This window comes from Mytilus edulis, chromosome 6, assembly GCF_963676685.1.
Source record: "Mytilus edulis chromosome 6, xbMytEdul2.2, whole genome shotgun sequence".
In the NCBI taxonomy this organism is placed as follows: domain Eukaryota; kingdom Metazoa; phylum Mollusca; class Bivalvia; order Mytilida; family Mytilidae; genus Mytilus; species Mytilus edulis.
Genome location: NC_092349.1, coordinates 40,573,867 through 40,591,480, shown reverse-complemented (window position 1 = coordinate 40,591,480; position 17,614 = coordinate 40,573,867). Strand labels below are relative to the sequence as shown.

General features: G+C 36.3%; 4 protein-coding genes across 4 annotated transcripts; 2 read left to right on the top strand and 2 right to left on the bottom strand.

The window, feature by feature from the left end:
* Positions 1–7,063: 7,063 nt before the first annotated feature.
* LOC139526393 (uncharacterized) lies at positions 7,064–8,458 on the bottom strand. The gene has a single exon (XM_071321535.1). It carries the CDS (start codon positions 8,456–8,458, stop codon positions 7,064–7,066), a length of 1,395 nt encoding a protein of 464 aa, XP_071177636.1.
* A 1,190-nt stretch (positions 8,459–9,648) lies between these two features.
* Positions 9,649–11,967, bottom strand: LOC139526392 (uncharacterized). Its single transcript, XM_071321534.1, has one exon. The coding sequence runs from the start codon at positions 11,965–11,967 to the stop codon at positions 9,649–9,651; it is 2,319 nt and encodes a 772-aa protein (XP_071177635.1).
* A 1,278-nt stretch (positions 11,968–13,245) lies between these two features.
* On the top strand, positions 13,246–14,400 carry LOC139526391 (uncharacterized). The gene has a single exon (XM_071321533.1). It carries the CDS (start codon positions 13,246–13,248, stop codon positions 14,398–14,400), a length of 1,155 nt encoding a protein of 384 aa, XP_071177634.1.
* Positions 14,401–15,284: 884 nt separating this feature from the next.
* Positions 15,285–16,607, top strand: LOC139526390 (uncharacterized protein F54H12.2-like). Its single transcript, XM_071321532.1, has one exon. It carries the CDS (start codon positions 15,285–15,287, stop codon positions 16,605–16,607), a length of 1,323 nt encoding a protein of 440 aa, XP_071177633.1.
* The last annotated feature ends 1,007 nt before the right edge of the window (positions 16,608–17,614 follow it).

Sequence of the window (17,614 nt, the reverse complement as noted above, 5' to 3'; positions counted from 1 at the left end):
ATCTACCAAATATGCCGAAAAATGTCACTTTTCAGATGGTTTTTGTCAAAAACGAAAGTGGCCGCATCCGTGTTCATCCTCAACCTTTATATATATTATGTATTATCATAAAATACAACTTACATTTCAATATTAAGGATGAACACGAATGCGGCCACTTTCGTTTTACCTGAAAACTGTCTAAAATTTAACTAAAATGCTAGAATTGTCAAGATTTCAGTAAATTAGCATGACTTTATGGTGCTGGTACCCGATATATGTGCATTGTTATGTCAAAAACAGCCCATATTTATGTAGCAGAAGCATTTTACTGTCCAATAAATAACTAAAAGTTTACATTTTTACAATTTTGTAAAACTGCTATATTTTGGGGCCAAAAAGGGGTCTTACTGAACCTACTCCAAATTTAGTCAGGAACAATTTGGATTTCTTCCTAAATTAAGAACTACAGATAGTCTATTTGTATTTAAAACTTTGAAAACTAAGGATTTTCTCATCCCAGGCATAGATTACCTTAGCCGTATTTGGCACAACTTTTTGGAATTTTGGATCCTCAATGCTCTTCAACTTTGTACTTGTTTGGCTTTATAAATATTTTGATATGAGCGTCACTGATGAGTCTTATGTAGACGAAACGCGCGTCTGGCGTACTAAATTATAATCCTGGTACCTTTGATAACTATTTGATTAATAAATATTTTTAAAATTTAAATAAGAAACCATTATATATTTGTTTAGTTGATCTACGTAAAGCATTTGACTCTATTTAGGGAACAGCTTTATTATATAAAAATTTGTCTTAGCGTATTGGCAGTATCAAGTAATAAAAAATATTTATTAACCAACTAAGTACATTATAACCAAAAATGACTGTTTATTAAAAATTACATATTTTCTGTAATGGTCATGTTTTTTTCTGTAATGGCCCTGTTTTTTCTGTAATGGCCCTGTATTTTCTGTAATGGCCCTGTATTAATAGTCTGAATTAAGCCCAGTTGGGGTTTTTAATAAAGTTAATAAAATTAAGTTTATTAAAATGTTAATAGTATAATACCTTTTTGTATTTTATTTAGTAACCAGCAATTAACATTAAAGAACCATATAAAGGGATCACTGTTCATTTTATTTTTCGACACATATCTTTTTTTTAACTTAATATCTTAGATATTTGATATATTTAAAAGCTTTACTTACCATGGTGAAGAACAATTTTTTTTTCAAACTAAACTGTCATTAAATATGTTAACACGAGGTCCCGGGAACAATAAAGTGCACTGGTGAATTAAATAAAAAATTGATAAAATTCGTGTTTTCATGAGCCTAGCTAAAAAAAAATGTAATTATAAGTATTGAATGCTTCTTTTTGTAACTTCATAGTGTTGTAAAAGCGTTGACCGTGCGCACATTTTTAGAATGAAGCGCTTCCGCGATTCATACAAAATGTACTTCGGTCAACGCTTTTACACCCCAATGAAGTGACAAAAAGAAGCATTCAATGCATTTTAACCAACTAAGTACATTATAACCAACTAAGTACATTACAAAAATGACTGTTTATTAAAAATCACACATTTTCTTAGTGACCCTGTTTTTCTGTAATGGCCCTGTTTTTTTTCTGTAATGGCCCTGTTTTTTTTATTTTATATCAATGATTCTGATTGGATGACATTAAGCGTATAATTCTCTATCTCCTTGTCTGTAACTTAGGAAGCCGACATTTTGAATCGCTGAATGTATTGACATGTAATTTCTACAATAATAAGCAAAAAAACTCACATGTTGCACCTAAAAATTTTCTTTTTATCAAACTTTATTACATTCCGAAGCGACACAGAAGCCAGAAAACGCCCGGTGCTTATGTTTGACGCCGGAAGCATACCTATGACGTCACCTAGTATAGGGACCAAAGAAGATAACATCTTTCGCGGAATTTTCTTTCATGAAGATTTTACACTGAAATGATGATTGAAATTTAATTATGAACTTTTTTTACATTAGAATCGAAATAACTGTATTGTATTTGAAGCTTTTGCGGACGTCCATCGGTAGTTTTACTGTCGCAAATACCCGTTTACCTGTCTCCGCTCCGCGTCGCCAGGTAAACTAAATTTGCGACAGTAAAACTACCGATGGACGTCCGCAAAAGCTTCAAATACAATACAGTTATCTCTTCAATCTATGCACAAAAAGGATCTAAAAATTAAAATGTTACACTTTAACAAACGACAATCACTAAGTTACAGGTTCCTGACTTGGGACAGGCACATATACAGAGAATGTGGCTGGGTTAAACATGTCAGCGGGATCCCAACCCCCAACCTCTAATTGGGACAGTAGTTAAACATAAGAACGAATTATAAAAATCAGTTGAAAAAGGATTAACTCATCAGATTGTTAAAAATACAAATACTACAAATAAGTGGACGTGGTTCGGGTACTTGTTCATCCAAACAACGAAAAGACACTAAATCTATTTGTTCCTCATCATCTAACAGGTCCATTGTGTGTTTCTTTTAAGTCAGGACATGTCTTTTTTACACCCCTTAAGACGATACACAAAATACAAATTTAATATACTAGTACATTGTCAAAAATTGGAAAAGACTGAATAGGGAATGTGTCAAAAAGACAAATGTATTTCTTTTACAAAAATTAGTTATGTTATCCTTTTATGGATTATCAAGTCACATATAATCACTTATTTTTTATTAGAAAAAAAAATCTAAAATAGAAAGTGAACAGAAATAAAATAGGATAAAGACTAATACTAATCTTCTTTTTTCTTTTTTTTTTTTTTTTTTTAAACTTCTGTCATGTTGAATGTCAGTTTTATGTAAAAAGCTGATGAGCTAATGTACGAGTAGACGCAGCTGCGTGCATTTTTGTTTAAATTCACTGCATGATCTGCGATTTATCATCGAATCTGGAAAGTCGAGATATGTTGAGATTAATATATAGTCTTATATTTGACTTTGTATTTTTCTTTAACTTTGGTTTTACAATATTTGCATACACTTTATTAAAGTTTCAAAATTATATCTAAACCTTACAGCAATTCTTCTTAAGACATGCTATATTTGTAGGACTCTAAAGTGCGATGGGGACGCTAAAGTACGATGGTCACGCTAAAGTGCGATGGTCTTCGCTAAAGTGCGATTCCTCCATACGCTAAAGTCCGATGGTCTGCGAAAGTATAGACGAACGAAACGTAGATGGATTATGACGTTAACAGTCGTTTATACAAACTAAAAATGAACACGCCGGAAGATATTGCGTAAATTATTAATTGTCGGCTGAAACGTTAGTTGTACATTGCAGGAAAATATAACATGGATGTATAGTCGCTACAAAAAAAAGGAGAAAATTAAGTTCGGCAAACATCGCTTTTCTCTTTCATTTAAATTAAACAAATTAATGTTACATATTCCGACAATTATCGAATATTGTATCTGTAATGTAAAAAGGACGATTGTTTCCATTAGTGATAGACTACAACGTGTGAACGTTAAGCTACACAAATTATCACAATATTTAATACGCCCGAATTGTCAGAAATTCATTTACAAGACATATAGTATTCTGTGACACCCAAATTACTTTTTAGCAATTATTATGTGGTCGGTCTTTTAGAATCATTCACTTAAGACTACGGTTAAATTAAAATGCCTTTCACATATAGTATACCTTATAATACTAGGTTATACAAAAGGACTATTTTTACATTAAGTGTTCTTTAACGCGTCTTATAAAGCCCTCGAACCTATTGGTCCATCGCACTTTAGCGTGATATGCCATAGTACTTTAGCAAACAAACAACCATCGCATTTTAGCGCGAGACACCATCGTACTTTAGCGGACACCATCGCACTTTAAAGTCCTACATATTTAAAATATTTATCATTAATTTAATGTGTTTATGTTCCTTTACTTTCCCCGACTTCGAAAAACATGAGCAAAATGGCAGAAGGACACATTGTTCTGTCAATATAACAAAATTTACAATAGAAATTTTAGAAATTCTGGGTTAAAAAAAAGTAAATTAAAATAAAACAGGAATATATTAGAGAAATAAAAAAAAATAATTGACTTTAATGAATTGTATTAAAATATTTTGAATTTTTCATTTTTTTTTATTGCTAACATCGGATAAAAAAAGTCCTTTTGTGTGGTCATTAGGCAACATTGTGGTTGCTAGGTTGCTATTTAGAACTTCTTAAAATGATAGATCAAACAATAATAAATATTCAAGTGTTTGGTAACACATTACCTTTCATTTTAATAGATTCAGAAGTCTTTTCCTAAGGCAATTGCTTTAAAGATGGATATTATAGTTCATTTTATAAAACTCGTTGCTAGGCAACCAAATAATCACATAAACACAAAATGTTCAACATTTTTTTAAGTCACTATGCATAGACTAACCATGGATTGAATATTAAGTCATTTGAAGAGGGGGCAAAAATGGCCTTGTCCTTTCCGCGAACCTGTATGTTTTATTGACGTCAAAAATAAAACTCTACGGAAACGCATTGTTTGCGTCATAAACAAACGGTCATAAACAAGGCGATATACTGTCAGTGGCTATATATATCACATATGAATATACAGTCAATGCAATTTGACTTCTTAAATAAGACAGCCTCGCTTTCTACCACCAATCTTTTTAAATGTACATGTATATATAAAAACTTGGGAATTTAGAATTTGATGCACAATGCAGTCACTACGTTACCGCTTGATACTAGTACTTTAACCGAGTAAATATAAATATATCTTAAATGTGTAGTAAAATTTGAAAGCGATAGCAAAAGATTATGAAGCAATTTTTATCAATTTTACTGTTCAAGTCGACGCTTGTAGTGTATAAACGAATTGTTTGAACGAATCGTGCATTGTTGAAGACCCTACATCAATTGTCAAGACGTAGAACAGGAATAAAAGCCCTGTTTATTGCTAAGTTGATTTTCTAAGGGTGACTGGGGAAACGAAATATGGTCACTTGGTCTTCTCCCGACCGGAAGTAAAACGCTTGCCGAAATGGGGCGTCCATTTGGCTGTGCGGATGTATCAAGTTCGCAGTCACGTCCGATCAGAATGGGGACGTAAAGTCCGATGCCTCGTATAAGAGAGTGCCACGCTCTTTGCACGTTGAGAACCCTTGCAACAACCCTTTGAGGGGTCCGTAGGTGACCTGTTGCAAAGGCAAAATTTCTGTCCCTATCCAATAAAACCCTCATTTTCCAGTGGCAGTATAAATTCCCCCGACCATCATTCCGAATGGCCTCTATTATGACAAGACCTACCTATTGCATTTATTGTTAACTTGTTCTCGTCCTGAACATGCATGACATATTTGTCACTGGGCGTTAAGCAACCAACATTCAATCAATCAATCAATTCTATTCTATGTGCGATTGTGTCAATTGTACATTTACTCCATGTCCTTTTATTTTGCATACCTATTAATAAAAGAATAGGTTCAGTGACTTTAAAAGACTATATCAATAACGCAGAAATTTCAATATCAAAAATTCATGAATGTACCATTTTTAATAGAATTCATAAGACATGTTTTACCATGGTATTGTCAGATTCTCTTTCTTTTCATGTCATTCACATGCAGTTGCTAATCATTTATTAAAAGCTTGATATGATTACAAAAGGGACATTTATTAGAAAAAACATTCTTTTTAATGCCCGTGCTTTCAACCTGTTTCTAAGCCTTGTACAAATAACATTGATATTTTGAGACAATGTATGGTTATTCTATATGTATAGCATACACCTTATCGCTATTTGTCCGCCATTACTGGATATCACACAGGTTCCCGCAAAATTTTGACGACATAAAACAAAATATCTGACGCCACAATGGAAAAGTGATTGTTGTTTGCGTCAAAAGTTTCAGAGACTCCAGAGGCCGGGTCAGCCGGGATTAGCGATAAGGTGTATTGATTATAAAATATAAAGATAAGAAATCGAAGACTGAGATGTCCATGAACAGTAAAGGAAGAATTAACAAAGTATTAGGATAGAAATGAACCGTCAATTATTTATGGAGAGTATTCTTATTTTAAGTTATATGGTTCGCTACTGACCCCCTACGGATCCATAGCGGGTTAGTAAAATCCATAGGGGGTGAGGCTTTTTGTAAGAACCGGTCCAAAATGGAACAATTTGTGTCTTCAGTGCTTTCTGCAGAAAATGGATTCGAATCTAGGCCGAGTCCCCTATGGATTTTATTCACCCTCTATGGTTCGTAGGGGGTCAGTAGTTAACCGTATAACGAATTTATCGTACGCTTGACTTTTCTGCTGCGTTTTGTTGAAAAATAAACAATGAAACGCAACAACATTAATAGATGACGTCACAATTAACGCGACATGAACCCCATATGAAATTTACTAATCTCCTACGGTGTCATAGGGGGTCACCCCACGTGACGGCGTTAAACCAATCACAGCGCGATAATTTATCCGCGGTGCGATAAGATATAATATGTACATTCACTTATATATAGCCAGGCCAGTATATATGTCTCTGGCCAGGCAACATCGCAAATGTATCATTCTGTTCATAAAATTGCAGACAGTTATAAATTCCCAATGTTAATAATATTTATAATGGATGAAATATAATTACAATACTCTAGTTCAGGGAAACAATGCGCATGTGCAAGATCGATCGTGATTTTGCGTTATCGACTAATTAGATACGAGATTTGATAAACTGGGCCGGAGCATTATCAGTTTATTGATTTATTAAATAAGAACAATGTCTATTTATTCACACATGTCTTTAATGTAGAACAATGACCACGGTCATCTGTAATGAAACATAAAACATTATAAGCAATGATAGGCACAGTTCAGTCCATAGTTATAAGTAGCAAATGTACATAGGCAATTATAACCCTCTATCTCCCCTTAAGTTTTTGGTTCCTGTAATGTTCCATTAAAGGTGGCAAATACTTGTACACTGTAGTATGACTAAGATGATATTCACACTAATCTCTGTTAGTTGAAATGCGAAACGAAAATTCAAAATGTCAATGTCATGATTGTTAATCCATACTATAATCTGAATGCCAGGCAGGTGGTCTACTAGCACGACTAGATTTACGTTGTGGATTAAGTTCTGTCGGAGTAATAATCAACGGAGGAGTGTTGGTGGTCGGCTGTGTTCCTTGGTTCTCAAATGGCGTTTCTGTGAATTCCAAACGACGGCGCTCAGGATGTGTGTTTTCAACTCTAGGACTTTTGGATGAAGAAAGTCCTGTCTTGGGCGTTTCCAGAATGTGAAGTTTTTGCTCGCTAGGCAAATCTTGTGAATAGGTGAATTCTGGTGTAGAGCTGTCCTTGGAGTCTGAAGTTGCCTGACCAAGTGGATAATGCCTCTCACGAGTAGAATCTTTGGGGTCTTTGGGGGTTTCCATTAATGTATCAGATGTCGGTTGAAGTACTTGTTTGGTGTCGAATGATGACGGGACAGGTACATTCTTATAACAAAGGTCATCTTGTATAGTCTTTGTTGTTTTGATGCCCTTGACAGGAACGTACTTCCTGAGAAACTTCCTGTTGCGTAAAGTTACTCTTCCAGAGCCATGAACCTTTACAGCATATTGATCAAATTGGCGGACTTCAATGATGATGCCAGTTTTGTCCCATTTGAGTGGGTAATGCCCTATTTGGTTCTGAATACGCACACAATCGCCAGTTGCAAGTTGGGGTAATCTTTTTGTATGTTCTGATAAGCGTTCGCCCTGTTTGATGTGGCGGTTTCTTAAAGCTTCTTCACGGGCATCTAACGTTTCCCTCCAAGTATTGTGAGGAGAATATCTTCCTGGTGGAATCGGAATGAAATCCCTAATTGGATGACCAAAGACGCACATTGCAGGGGAAAGTTTTGTGTCTCTGTCAGGTGTATTTCTGTACTGAAGCATGGCCCGTTGGAATGCATCCGTGTCGAGATCACCTTTAGGACCAGTGTTATCAGCAATCATGCGTTTAACAGTTTTTACTCCAACTTCCGCCCTGCAATTGCTATGAGGGAAAGATACTGACGATAGGCGATGGTGTACACCCCAGTCACGAAGAAACTGTTTTGTAGCAGTAGAGGTAAATTCAGGACCACCGTCAGATGCTAGTTCGTCAGGAATTCCAAAAGTGACAAATGTGCGTCGAAGACAGGTTATGAGTCCGGCTGCTCCATTTGATGATCTTTCAACAATTGGCCAGTTTGAGTATCGGTCAACTATGACAAGGTAACAAATCCCTTTGTATTGAAAAAAATCAGAACAAACGCATTGAAACGGGTAGTCTGGTGACATCAGAGGTGTAGGTGGAGCACTCGGGTTAGAAGGTGCTATCCGATTACAATGGTTGCATCCGGCTCTTTGTGCTGTAATGGCAGGGGTAATACCTGGCCAAAAAACTGATGACTCTGCTCTAGAAATCATTGCTGTTACTCCTTGGTGAGCTGCGTGTAAAGCAGACAACACTTCATCTCGGAGGCTGGGGGGGAATGATGATTCTGTCCTTGTATATTATAACACCATCAATAGTGTAAAGGTGTTCACGGAATTGGAAGTATTCCCGTAATTGTGGAGGAAATTCATGTCGAAATTCAGGTGTACCAGACTCAATTAAGTTGATAAGTTCATTCATATTGTCGTCACTTGCTGTAGCGGTACGAACTCTGTCCCAAGTAACGGATTTGACTGCAAGCGAATCAAGCGAGGATACGGCTGATATGAAGACACTGTTATCTATTTCAGTAGCATCCGATTCTGAATCTGTATGATGTATGTCGGATAAAAAAGATGTGGCAGGTGGCAACGACATTGTACTATTCTTGATGGCTGCTATGTCATCTAAGAGAATAAGTTTTTCAGGGTCCCCAGTTGGGTGACGTGACACACCGTCAGCAGCATGATGTTTGACGCCTGGTATATGAATCATCCGAAAACGATATCTGAGTGTTTTCTCTTTCAAATTTCGAAGGCGTGAATTCGATATGTCTTCTAAAGATCTGTCACTGAATATTTTCAGGAGTGGTTTATGGTCAACAGCTATAATAAGATCGTCGCATCCCAGTACAAAATACCTCGCTTTGTCCAAAGCGTCGACAACGGCTAGCGCTTCGCCTTCTACTGGCGCATAACGGGATTCAGCTGGATGTGTAAATCTACTCCCGACAAGAGTTATTCGCCATCCTGTGTTACAACAAAATGGTTCACTTCCTTTGCAGGAACAATGTTTCTGAAATAGCCAGAAGCCGATACCAGTTTTTGACCAATCTGTAGCAAGACATGTCGGTTTACTTTTATCAAAGATGCGAACACCCTCTTCTATTTCGCTTATGATAGCAGCTTTCGATTCCTCGAACAGTTTGTTGATGTGTTCATCCCAGAAAAATGGTGTTCCTGGTTTCAATAATTGCCTGAAGGGAAGCATCTTATCAGCCATGCTGAAGGCGTAGGACACTTGATTAACAAGACCAAACCATGATCGTACATCCGTAATATTTCTAGGTGTTGGGAAATCTAGGATCGCTTTAAGGTATTTCATGCAAGGACGGACAGTGTTGGACGTGATCTCAAATCCAGCGAATTCTACAATATCTTGACCAAATATGAACTTCTCAGGATTAAGAGTGATGCCATGACGACCACAAATATCGAGCCATTGTACAGCTTGAAAAAAAGCTTTCCTCAATTGAATCAGCCCATAGGAGGACGTCATCGACACATTTGGTTTTGTTTGAAATGTCGGCAACAATTTCATCATATCGTCTTGTATAGGCGTCGCCTGAAGCTATGTACCCTTGCGGAGCCGTCTTGTAACGATATCTGCCCCAGGGTGTAATGAAGGTAGTCAGATGGCGATCTTCTTCAGGAATTGGCACACTATGATAGCCGTTCCAGGCGTCAAAAACTGTTTTCCTCTTTCCATTCGGTACTGATCTAGCCTGGTGGAAAGGTGAAGGCGTATGGTGTGTTTCACGTGTTGCATGCACATTAAGGGGTTGAAAATCAACAGTGCGACGTGGTTTTCCATTTTTCTTGGCACAAACGACCATTCTATGGCACCATGTGACAGGTTCTCCAACTGGAACAGGTTCCAATACGCCAAGTCGTACGTCTTGATCAAGACCAGCTTTGACTTCCTCTTTCCAGTGGATTGGTACTGGAACTGGAGTGTGATGAGCCACAGGTTCAGCTTCGGGATCCACCATCAATCGCATTGGTGGTCCATCCATCAGTGGCAATGGCTGGTGATCACATGTATTGAAGGTACTAGATTTATAATAGTCCATGAGAAATTGTTTTATTTTTTCGAGGTTGTCTTCAGTTGCTGGATAAGGTACGTTCCTTGGCATTGGAGCCGGCAGCTTCCGTTGAGGACAGTTACAGGTGGTATCTAGGCTGTTAACACTTCCGATGTTGTTTGTGATGTTGTGAGAGTTCTCAGTACCGAGAGTTTGTTGCGTATCGTCAATTTCACCAATTGTTGGAAAGCTGTCGGAGATCATTCGAAGAGCAATGCAAGCTTCTCTGCTGATAAATAGTTTATCAGAGTTGTCAGTAACATACGTCATTTGCCTCGTTTCGACATGTCTGCCTTGATCATCTCTATCTGAAATGCGGAGTGTGGTTGCACCAAGGATCGTGATACCTTTGTTGTTGGCAGCATGCATTTTCATATTGACAGGGATTAATTCAGTCTGATTTATTCCTAGTCGATGGATGACCTTGATACCGTTAAGGCAGCTCTGGCATCCTGTATCCGCCATGGCAGAAATTGCAACAGTGTTTGTTCTTTTTGTCATGTTGAAACCAAATGCTTCATAATCTTCCGGTAATATTCTTAAAACAAGGTTGACGAAGGGTTGTGGTTGCGATGCCTTGCTGATCCAGGTATCTGACAGATTATCATAAAGATGATGGTCTATGGCTAGCGTTCTACCATTTATTTTATATGAATCGCTGGATATGCTACACAGTGAATCAAAAACAGCACCTTCACAATCGTCTGTATTATGCGTAGCTGTACCAGTTTTTGATTTTTCCTTGCTCCTACAAACCTTTTCAAAGTGGTGTTCACGGTTGCAGTATCCACACTTATGGCCATATGCAGGGCAATCTGATTTACGGAGACGAGCTGGTGCACTTTTGCCGTGTCCCTTTTTGCCACAATATGTACAAACTTCATTTTTGTCCCTCACGGCTGTCTGTTTTGCCTTTTTATAAGAGCTGCTAGCTGCTTGAACTGTTTGAGAATCAAGTAATCTAGATGCAGAACGTTTCCCTGAATCTTTTGCTTCAACGAATTGAGTGACTTCTTCAAGGGTCATGTCTTGGTTTTTGTCACCGAGGAGATCTAGTTGAATTTCTGGATCGGAAATGCCTCGTGCAAGGACGTCGCGAATAATGGTGTCTGTATAGTTCACATCTGTGTTACATGTAGGGCACTGTATGAAGAATTTGCAGACACCAGCTTGTCCTCGCAAACGTGCGCAAAAGCTACGCACTGGTTCGTCACGGTCTTGGCGCATATTATGAAGTGTGACTCTGGCCACCATCGTATTCTCTTCCCGAACAGCAAGTTTCTTGATTGCGGCTAACACTTCTTGCACAGGTTTGTTTGTTAGACTACCCCCTGCTGATCGTGTCAGGTCCTTGCGTAGCTGCTCATCGCAGCATTCTAGAAGCTGAACTACCTTGTCACGGCCGGCAATTTTCGTTGCTTCAACATAATCGGACCACCGTGATTCAAAATATGCCCATTCCTCACTAGTTCCAGCTGTTGAAATAACCGGTCTTTTCACTTTTTCTACGTTCGCTGCTGTGACTGGTCCCGGAGCGTGTGTTGTACTATGAACAGTGATGAGTACAGCTACGATTGCTGCATCAAGATCGTCAGTGACATAATCACATCCAGGTATTGGACACTGTACTGCAGGCATTCTCGTATAAGTGGTGTTCCTCACAGGTCTTCAGTAATTACTGGCCGTGGTCATAAATAAGAACAATGTCTATTTATTCACACATGTCTTTAATGTAGAACAATGACCACGGTCATCTGTAATGAAACATAAAACATTATAAGCAATGATAGGCACAGTTCAGTCCATAGTTATAAGTAGCAAATGTACATAGGCAATTATAACCCTCTATTTATCAGATCGGCTATGGCAAACGAAATATACAATATATGACAAACAAAAGACAGCAGAGAACAGAAGTTACAGAGTATACAATAATTTTATGATAATATATGTGATCTAATTTTCCAAGCTGCATTTAAATAATTGTATAGTTTTACTGTCAGAGTTTTAGAATACATTATATAACTTGTGCCGATTTGGCCAAGGACAGAAGAATAAATATAAAATTCTATACGCACATATATATATAAGTAGTATATATTGTGTGGCAGCAGCAAATATTTTTGCCACGTTGACAAAAATTTTGCCCCCGTCAGCAAAAATTGCATAATATATTTGTTGGATAATATCAAAATATTGATTTTTAATTTGTAAAATATAAAAGAATGTTTTTATTTTTTTTTTCACTGCATTAAACAATTTTAATGCATTACCAATCAATTTAACATTGTTGATATGCTGGATATGGAAGTAGTAAAAGTAAATTGAACATTTAAAAAAAATTTTCATTTCATTAAACAATTTAACGCATTACCAATCATTTAAATTGTTGATATGCTGGATATGGAAGTAGTAAAAGGAACATTTAAAACAATTTGAGAGCTTTAATTTGATAAAAGTTTAATTGGTAAATATAATAATTAACCCTAACCCTAACCCTAACCCTAACCCTAACCCTAACCCAAACAAAAATATCATACATTATAAATTATTATTATTATTAATAAAACATGGATGAGATAGAATCATGTGAAAATATAGCCAGACTTGATAACATATTCGATATAATATATGCAAAGTCAGTTTTTGACATTCTGAAGAAGGAAAATCAAGTGGAACACATAAGTGGAGGAAATGCATGGGATTTTTTTTATCAAGTAGAAACAGATAAAGTGTACACCGATTTTGTTAATTTAGTCAGACAATCAAATATTCCAGATAATGTGAGAGTCTACTATCAACTTACATTTTTACAATCAACAGATTGGAAAAATACTATATTGAAAACACCGCACAGAGCATCTCGCATAATAGATAAAGTTGAAAAAATGATAGATTTGGAACCTATTTTTAACAATGGAAAATGATGATTTAGATGAAAAACTTAGGAATGTATATTACAATACAGCAAATGGGGGAGCATACCTAAGTGCTGAAAAAATTTATCAAACGTTGAAGACATCAAGAGATGGAAATGTACCAAGCGTATACAAGATCAGGAAATGGATGGAAAAAATAGACGACTACAATTTACAAAAACCTGTAAAACGTAGAATTAAAAGAGTGAAAATAATTGTATCGGAACCGTATGAGCAATACGATGCTGACCTTATGGATGTATCCAACATACAGAAATATAACAATAAGACACGTTTCCTGTTGGTTGTTATCGATATTTTCACACGGTTTTTATGGATTTATCCATTAAAAAACAAGTTTGGGAAGACAGTAGCTGATGCATTTGAAAAAATCTTCAAACATGGTAAAATCCCTTTGAAGGTTTCCACAGATGCGGGAACTGAATTCAAAAACAAAGATTTGAAACGTGTGTTTAAAAAATATGACATTTACCATCATGTCTATTTAAATTCCGACAGTAGTAAAGCGTCAATAGCAGAGAGGGTCAATTTGACATTTCGGAGGATGATGTTCCGATATTTTACAAAGCATAGAACTTATAGCTATCTCAATGTTCTACAAAATTTGGTAGCAAGTTATAATGCAACGCCACATAGAAGTTTAAATAATACAGCTCCAAAAGATGTGAATGAGAAAAACAAATATGATTTGTGGGCATATATGTATATTAAAACTCCACCCAAAGAAAAACGAATCAGAGAAAAGAAAGAAACATTAAAAGTACAACGTAAAAGAGGGAAACAGTTTCATTTTAAAATCAATGACATGGTAAGACTGAGCCATTTGAAGAAACCGTTTCAAAGAGCTTATCAGCAACAGTGGACCTCCGAAATATTTAAAATATATAGACGATTTCTAATACATGGGAAAATCTTTTATAAAGTACAAGATTTTTTGGACAAGGAAGTTGTAGGCAATTTCAATTATACAGAGTTGCAGCGTGTGAAAAAGGAGGCTGACGCATTGTGGTTTGTTGAGAAAGTGCTTAAATGGCGAAGGCGGAATGGTCAACGTGAGGGTTATGTAAAATTCCAGGATTGGGATAAACGTTTTTGTCAGTGGATTCCTGAGAGAGATATTGTTGACTTTTAAAATGAGCTTTTACATGGTCATTAACAGTAACAAAAATTTAGACATTTACCCACATAACAGACCACACAAATTCCGTACATATCTTCAGACGCCAATAGTGATGAAATCAAAATGGAAAGTCGCATTAGTTGATATTAAATTATCATCAAATAATGATCTATATATATATGCAAACATATGCGGTGATGTAATAGTCGATGGTAACAAACAACCCTTATTGAAGCGAATATGTTGCTGCTCTCAAACTGAATACTACCACTTTGATCAACTTGCATACATTCCAGTGGTGAAAAGTGAAATAAGAGACATTGAATTCTTTATTACTGACATGCAAGGGAGTCATGCATCATTTTTAAAAAATCCAGTGTCGATTACACTGCACTTCAGGTCGTATCCATACTTTGCATGATAATCATGGAATTGAACAATTCTCAATATGTGCTAGACCCTAGGACATGGATAATGTACTATGAAAATCTAGCGAATGACAAACATCACAATTCATATCTTAATAATTCATACAGAAGAACTATCCAGAGTGGTGGTTCCCTCACTAATTCAGCAGCTAGCTTCATGGAACCAATCACATTACCACAAAGTAAACCACATGCGCAATCACCCATTAAACTTGTAACACATGCACAGCAGCAGGTGGAAAATGCTAAGTCGGAAATTAGTCGAGCTGTGAAAAAGATAAAACGCAAACGTGGGAAGTTACAAAACAGTAATAGAAAAAGCCATAGAGGGGAGCAGAAGAAAACGAAAAAGACAAAGAAAGGAGGAAGGAAAAATAAAACAAACAGTAAGAAAGGAAGTGTACAGAGTGTGAAAAAAAGATTAAAGAATCAGCTAATTGAAAAGGATATTTTCCAGTAAAATTCAAAATGGCTAAAATAAATCCTGAAACATTTCATGAGCTGCAACCAAGTCAGTTGTCTTTATTCAATCTACCAGGTCATCAAACTGCAGTCACAAGAATCACATATGAACATATTCGACCAGCTGCAACTTTTACAAAGACATCGCCAATAGAGTTTCACATATCTGGTGGAACAGAGTATCTAGACTTAAGTAAATCAACAATGCATGTACGTCTAAGACTTAAAAGAGGAGATGGAACCATAGCAGATAGCAGTGACGTTAATTGCGGGCCTGTGAACTATGTTTTGCATGCATTATTTAATCAAATAGATGTTTTAATTCAAAATAAAATTGTCACATCTTCAACAGGATTTTACCCTTACAAAGCTTATATGCAAACTTTATTGAAATATGGGAAAGAAGCTAAAGAATCGCAGCTCTCAAGTCAATTATGGATAGACGATCATCAAGGAACATTGGATGATGCAGATTGTAACACAGGATCAAATCTTGGGCTCTACAGAAGAACAGCATACATAAAAAATGGTAAAACTGTTGATCTTGAAGGAAACATTTTCCATCCCCTGTTTTCAATGAATCGTTACATATTAAATCAAGTAGGAGTTACTGTGAAATTCTACAGATCGAGACCAGAATTTTATCTAATGTCGGTTGATGAAGATGCTGATTATTACCTTGAGATTGAAGATATGTATCTATCAATAGCAAAGATCCACGTTCACCCCGGCATTGTATATGGCCACGATTCTATACTCAGGACAGTAAACGCTAAATATCCCATTGTGCAAAATGATGTTCGCACAATTTCACTTCCAGCTGGTCAAATAAGTTTTAACTTCAACAACATATTCCAGAATAATAGACCCAATAAGGTATTGATAGCCTTTACGGGGAGTCAAAACATAGCAGGTGACTACTCACTATGTCCGTGGACATTCAAACATTGCCACCTAAGTGAAATAAATCTTAAAGTTGAGGGAGTGCCAGTTTCCGGGAATCCTGTCAGAGTAAAATTTGACTCGTCAAGTGGAGAATCATCCATTGTTGCATTTCGCAATCTATTTGAGGTTGCTGGGAAAACTCTGCAAGACTGTGGTAATGGATTAAACAGAGACAGTTTTTCTGAAGGATATGCCTTGTATGCCTTTCAACTGGAACCAATTTTTGAAGGTTTAGATTATTTAACATTGAAAAGGAATGAACGTGTCAATTTGGAATGCACATTTGATTCTCCCCTCACTGAACCAACAACTATAATCATTTATAGTGAATTTAGTGGATATTTTGAAATAACTCAAACTCGAGACATCATAATTCAAGAATGAACACTATGCAATTGGAGTGTATGATTAATTGTGATGAACTAATGAAGGATAAAATTGTTGGTATATTTGCAGCAGATCAGATACCTAAGATAGTGAGAAATCGACCCATGGGATTTATTTGTAACACTGAAAATCATTTTGAGAATGGTGCACACTGGATCGCCTTTTTCATAAATGAGGAACGAAGAGGGATATTTTTCGACAGCTTCGCACACTCTCCCGATTATTATTCACGTCACTTCTTAAAATTCTTTGAACACAATGCGATATCTCTGGAAATAAATCAAAAACGATTACAGAGTGAGAATTCATCAGTATGCGGTCAATATTGCATTTTCATCTTATCACTCTTATGTAGAGAGTATGATCTAACTAACATTCACGATTTTTTCAGTGATAATCATCAAGCAAACGACATCTTTGTTTTCAATGTGATTGGTAAAACCTATTCACACTGCATATGAAAAAGTGTTTAAAATGATGAGACACATGGTAACAATCATCATTCGAGCAAGAGGTGATCATCATGAGTTTGGTGAAATTTCAAACACCCATGACTTCAATATGTGTCGGTCCAACGGGTTCAGGAAAAACTACATACATTAAAAGATTATTAGAGAACGCTCAGGAAATGTTTACAATACCACCTCAGAAGATATACTACTGTTACAGCATATGGCAAGATGTCTTCGATGAATTGAAAAAAACTGTCTCCAACATTTCATTTCAACTGGAACTGCCTGATGAAAGTGATTTTCTTGTTGATAAGGATATACACACATTATGGATCATTGATGATAAAATGGATGAAGTAGTGGACTGTAAACTGATGCAGAAGATTTATTGCGTTTTAAGTCATCACACCTTAACATCAATTATTTTTATACTACAAAATTTATATCAGAAGGGGAAGGTTATGCGATCAATCAGTTTGAATTCTCACGTCTTTTTTCTTTTCAAAAATGGTAGAGATTCACTGCAAATACAATCTTTAGCTCGACAAATGT

Excerpts from the sequence above, each read along its gene's own strand:
- LOC139526391 (XM_071321533.1), top strand. The coding sequence starts at position 13,246 with ATGGAAAATGATGATTTAGATGAAAAACTTAGGAATGTATATTACAAT.
- LOC139526392 (XM_071321534.1), bottom strand. The coding sequence starts at position 11,967 with ATGCCTGCAGTACAGTGTCCAATACCTGGATGTGATTATGTCACTGAC.
- LOC139526393 (XM_071321535.1), bottom strand. The coding sequence starts at position 8,458 with ATGATTTCTAGAGCAGAGTCATCAGTTTTTTGGCCAGGTATTACCCCT.
- LOC139526390 (XM_071321532.1), top strand. The coding sequence starts at position 15,285 with ATGGCTAAAATAAATCCTGAAACATTTCATGAGCTGCAACCAAGTCAG.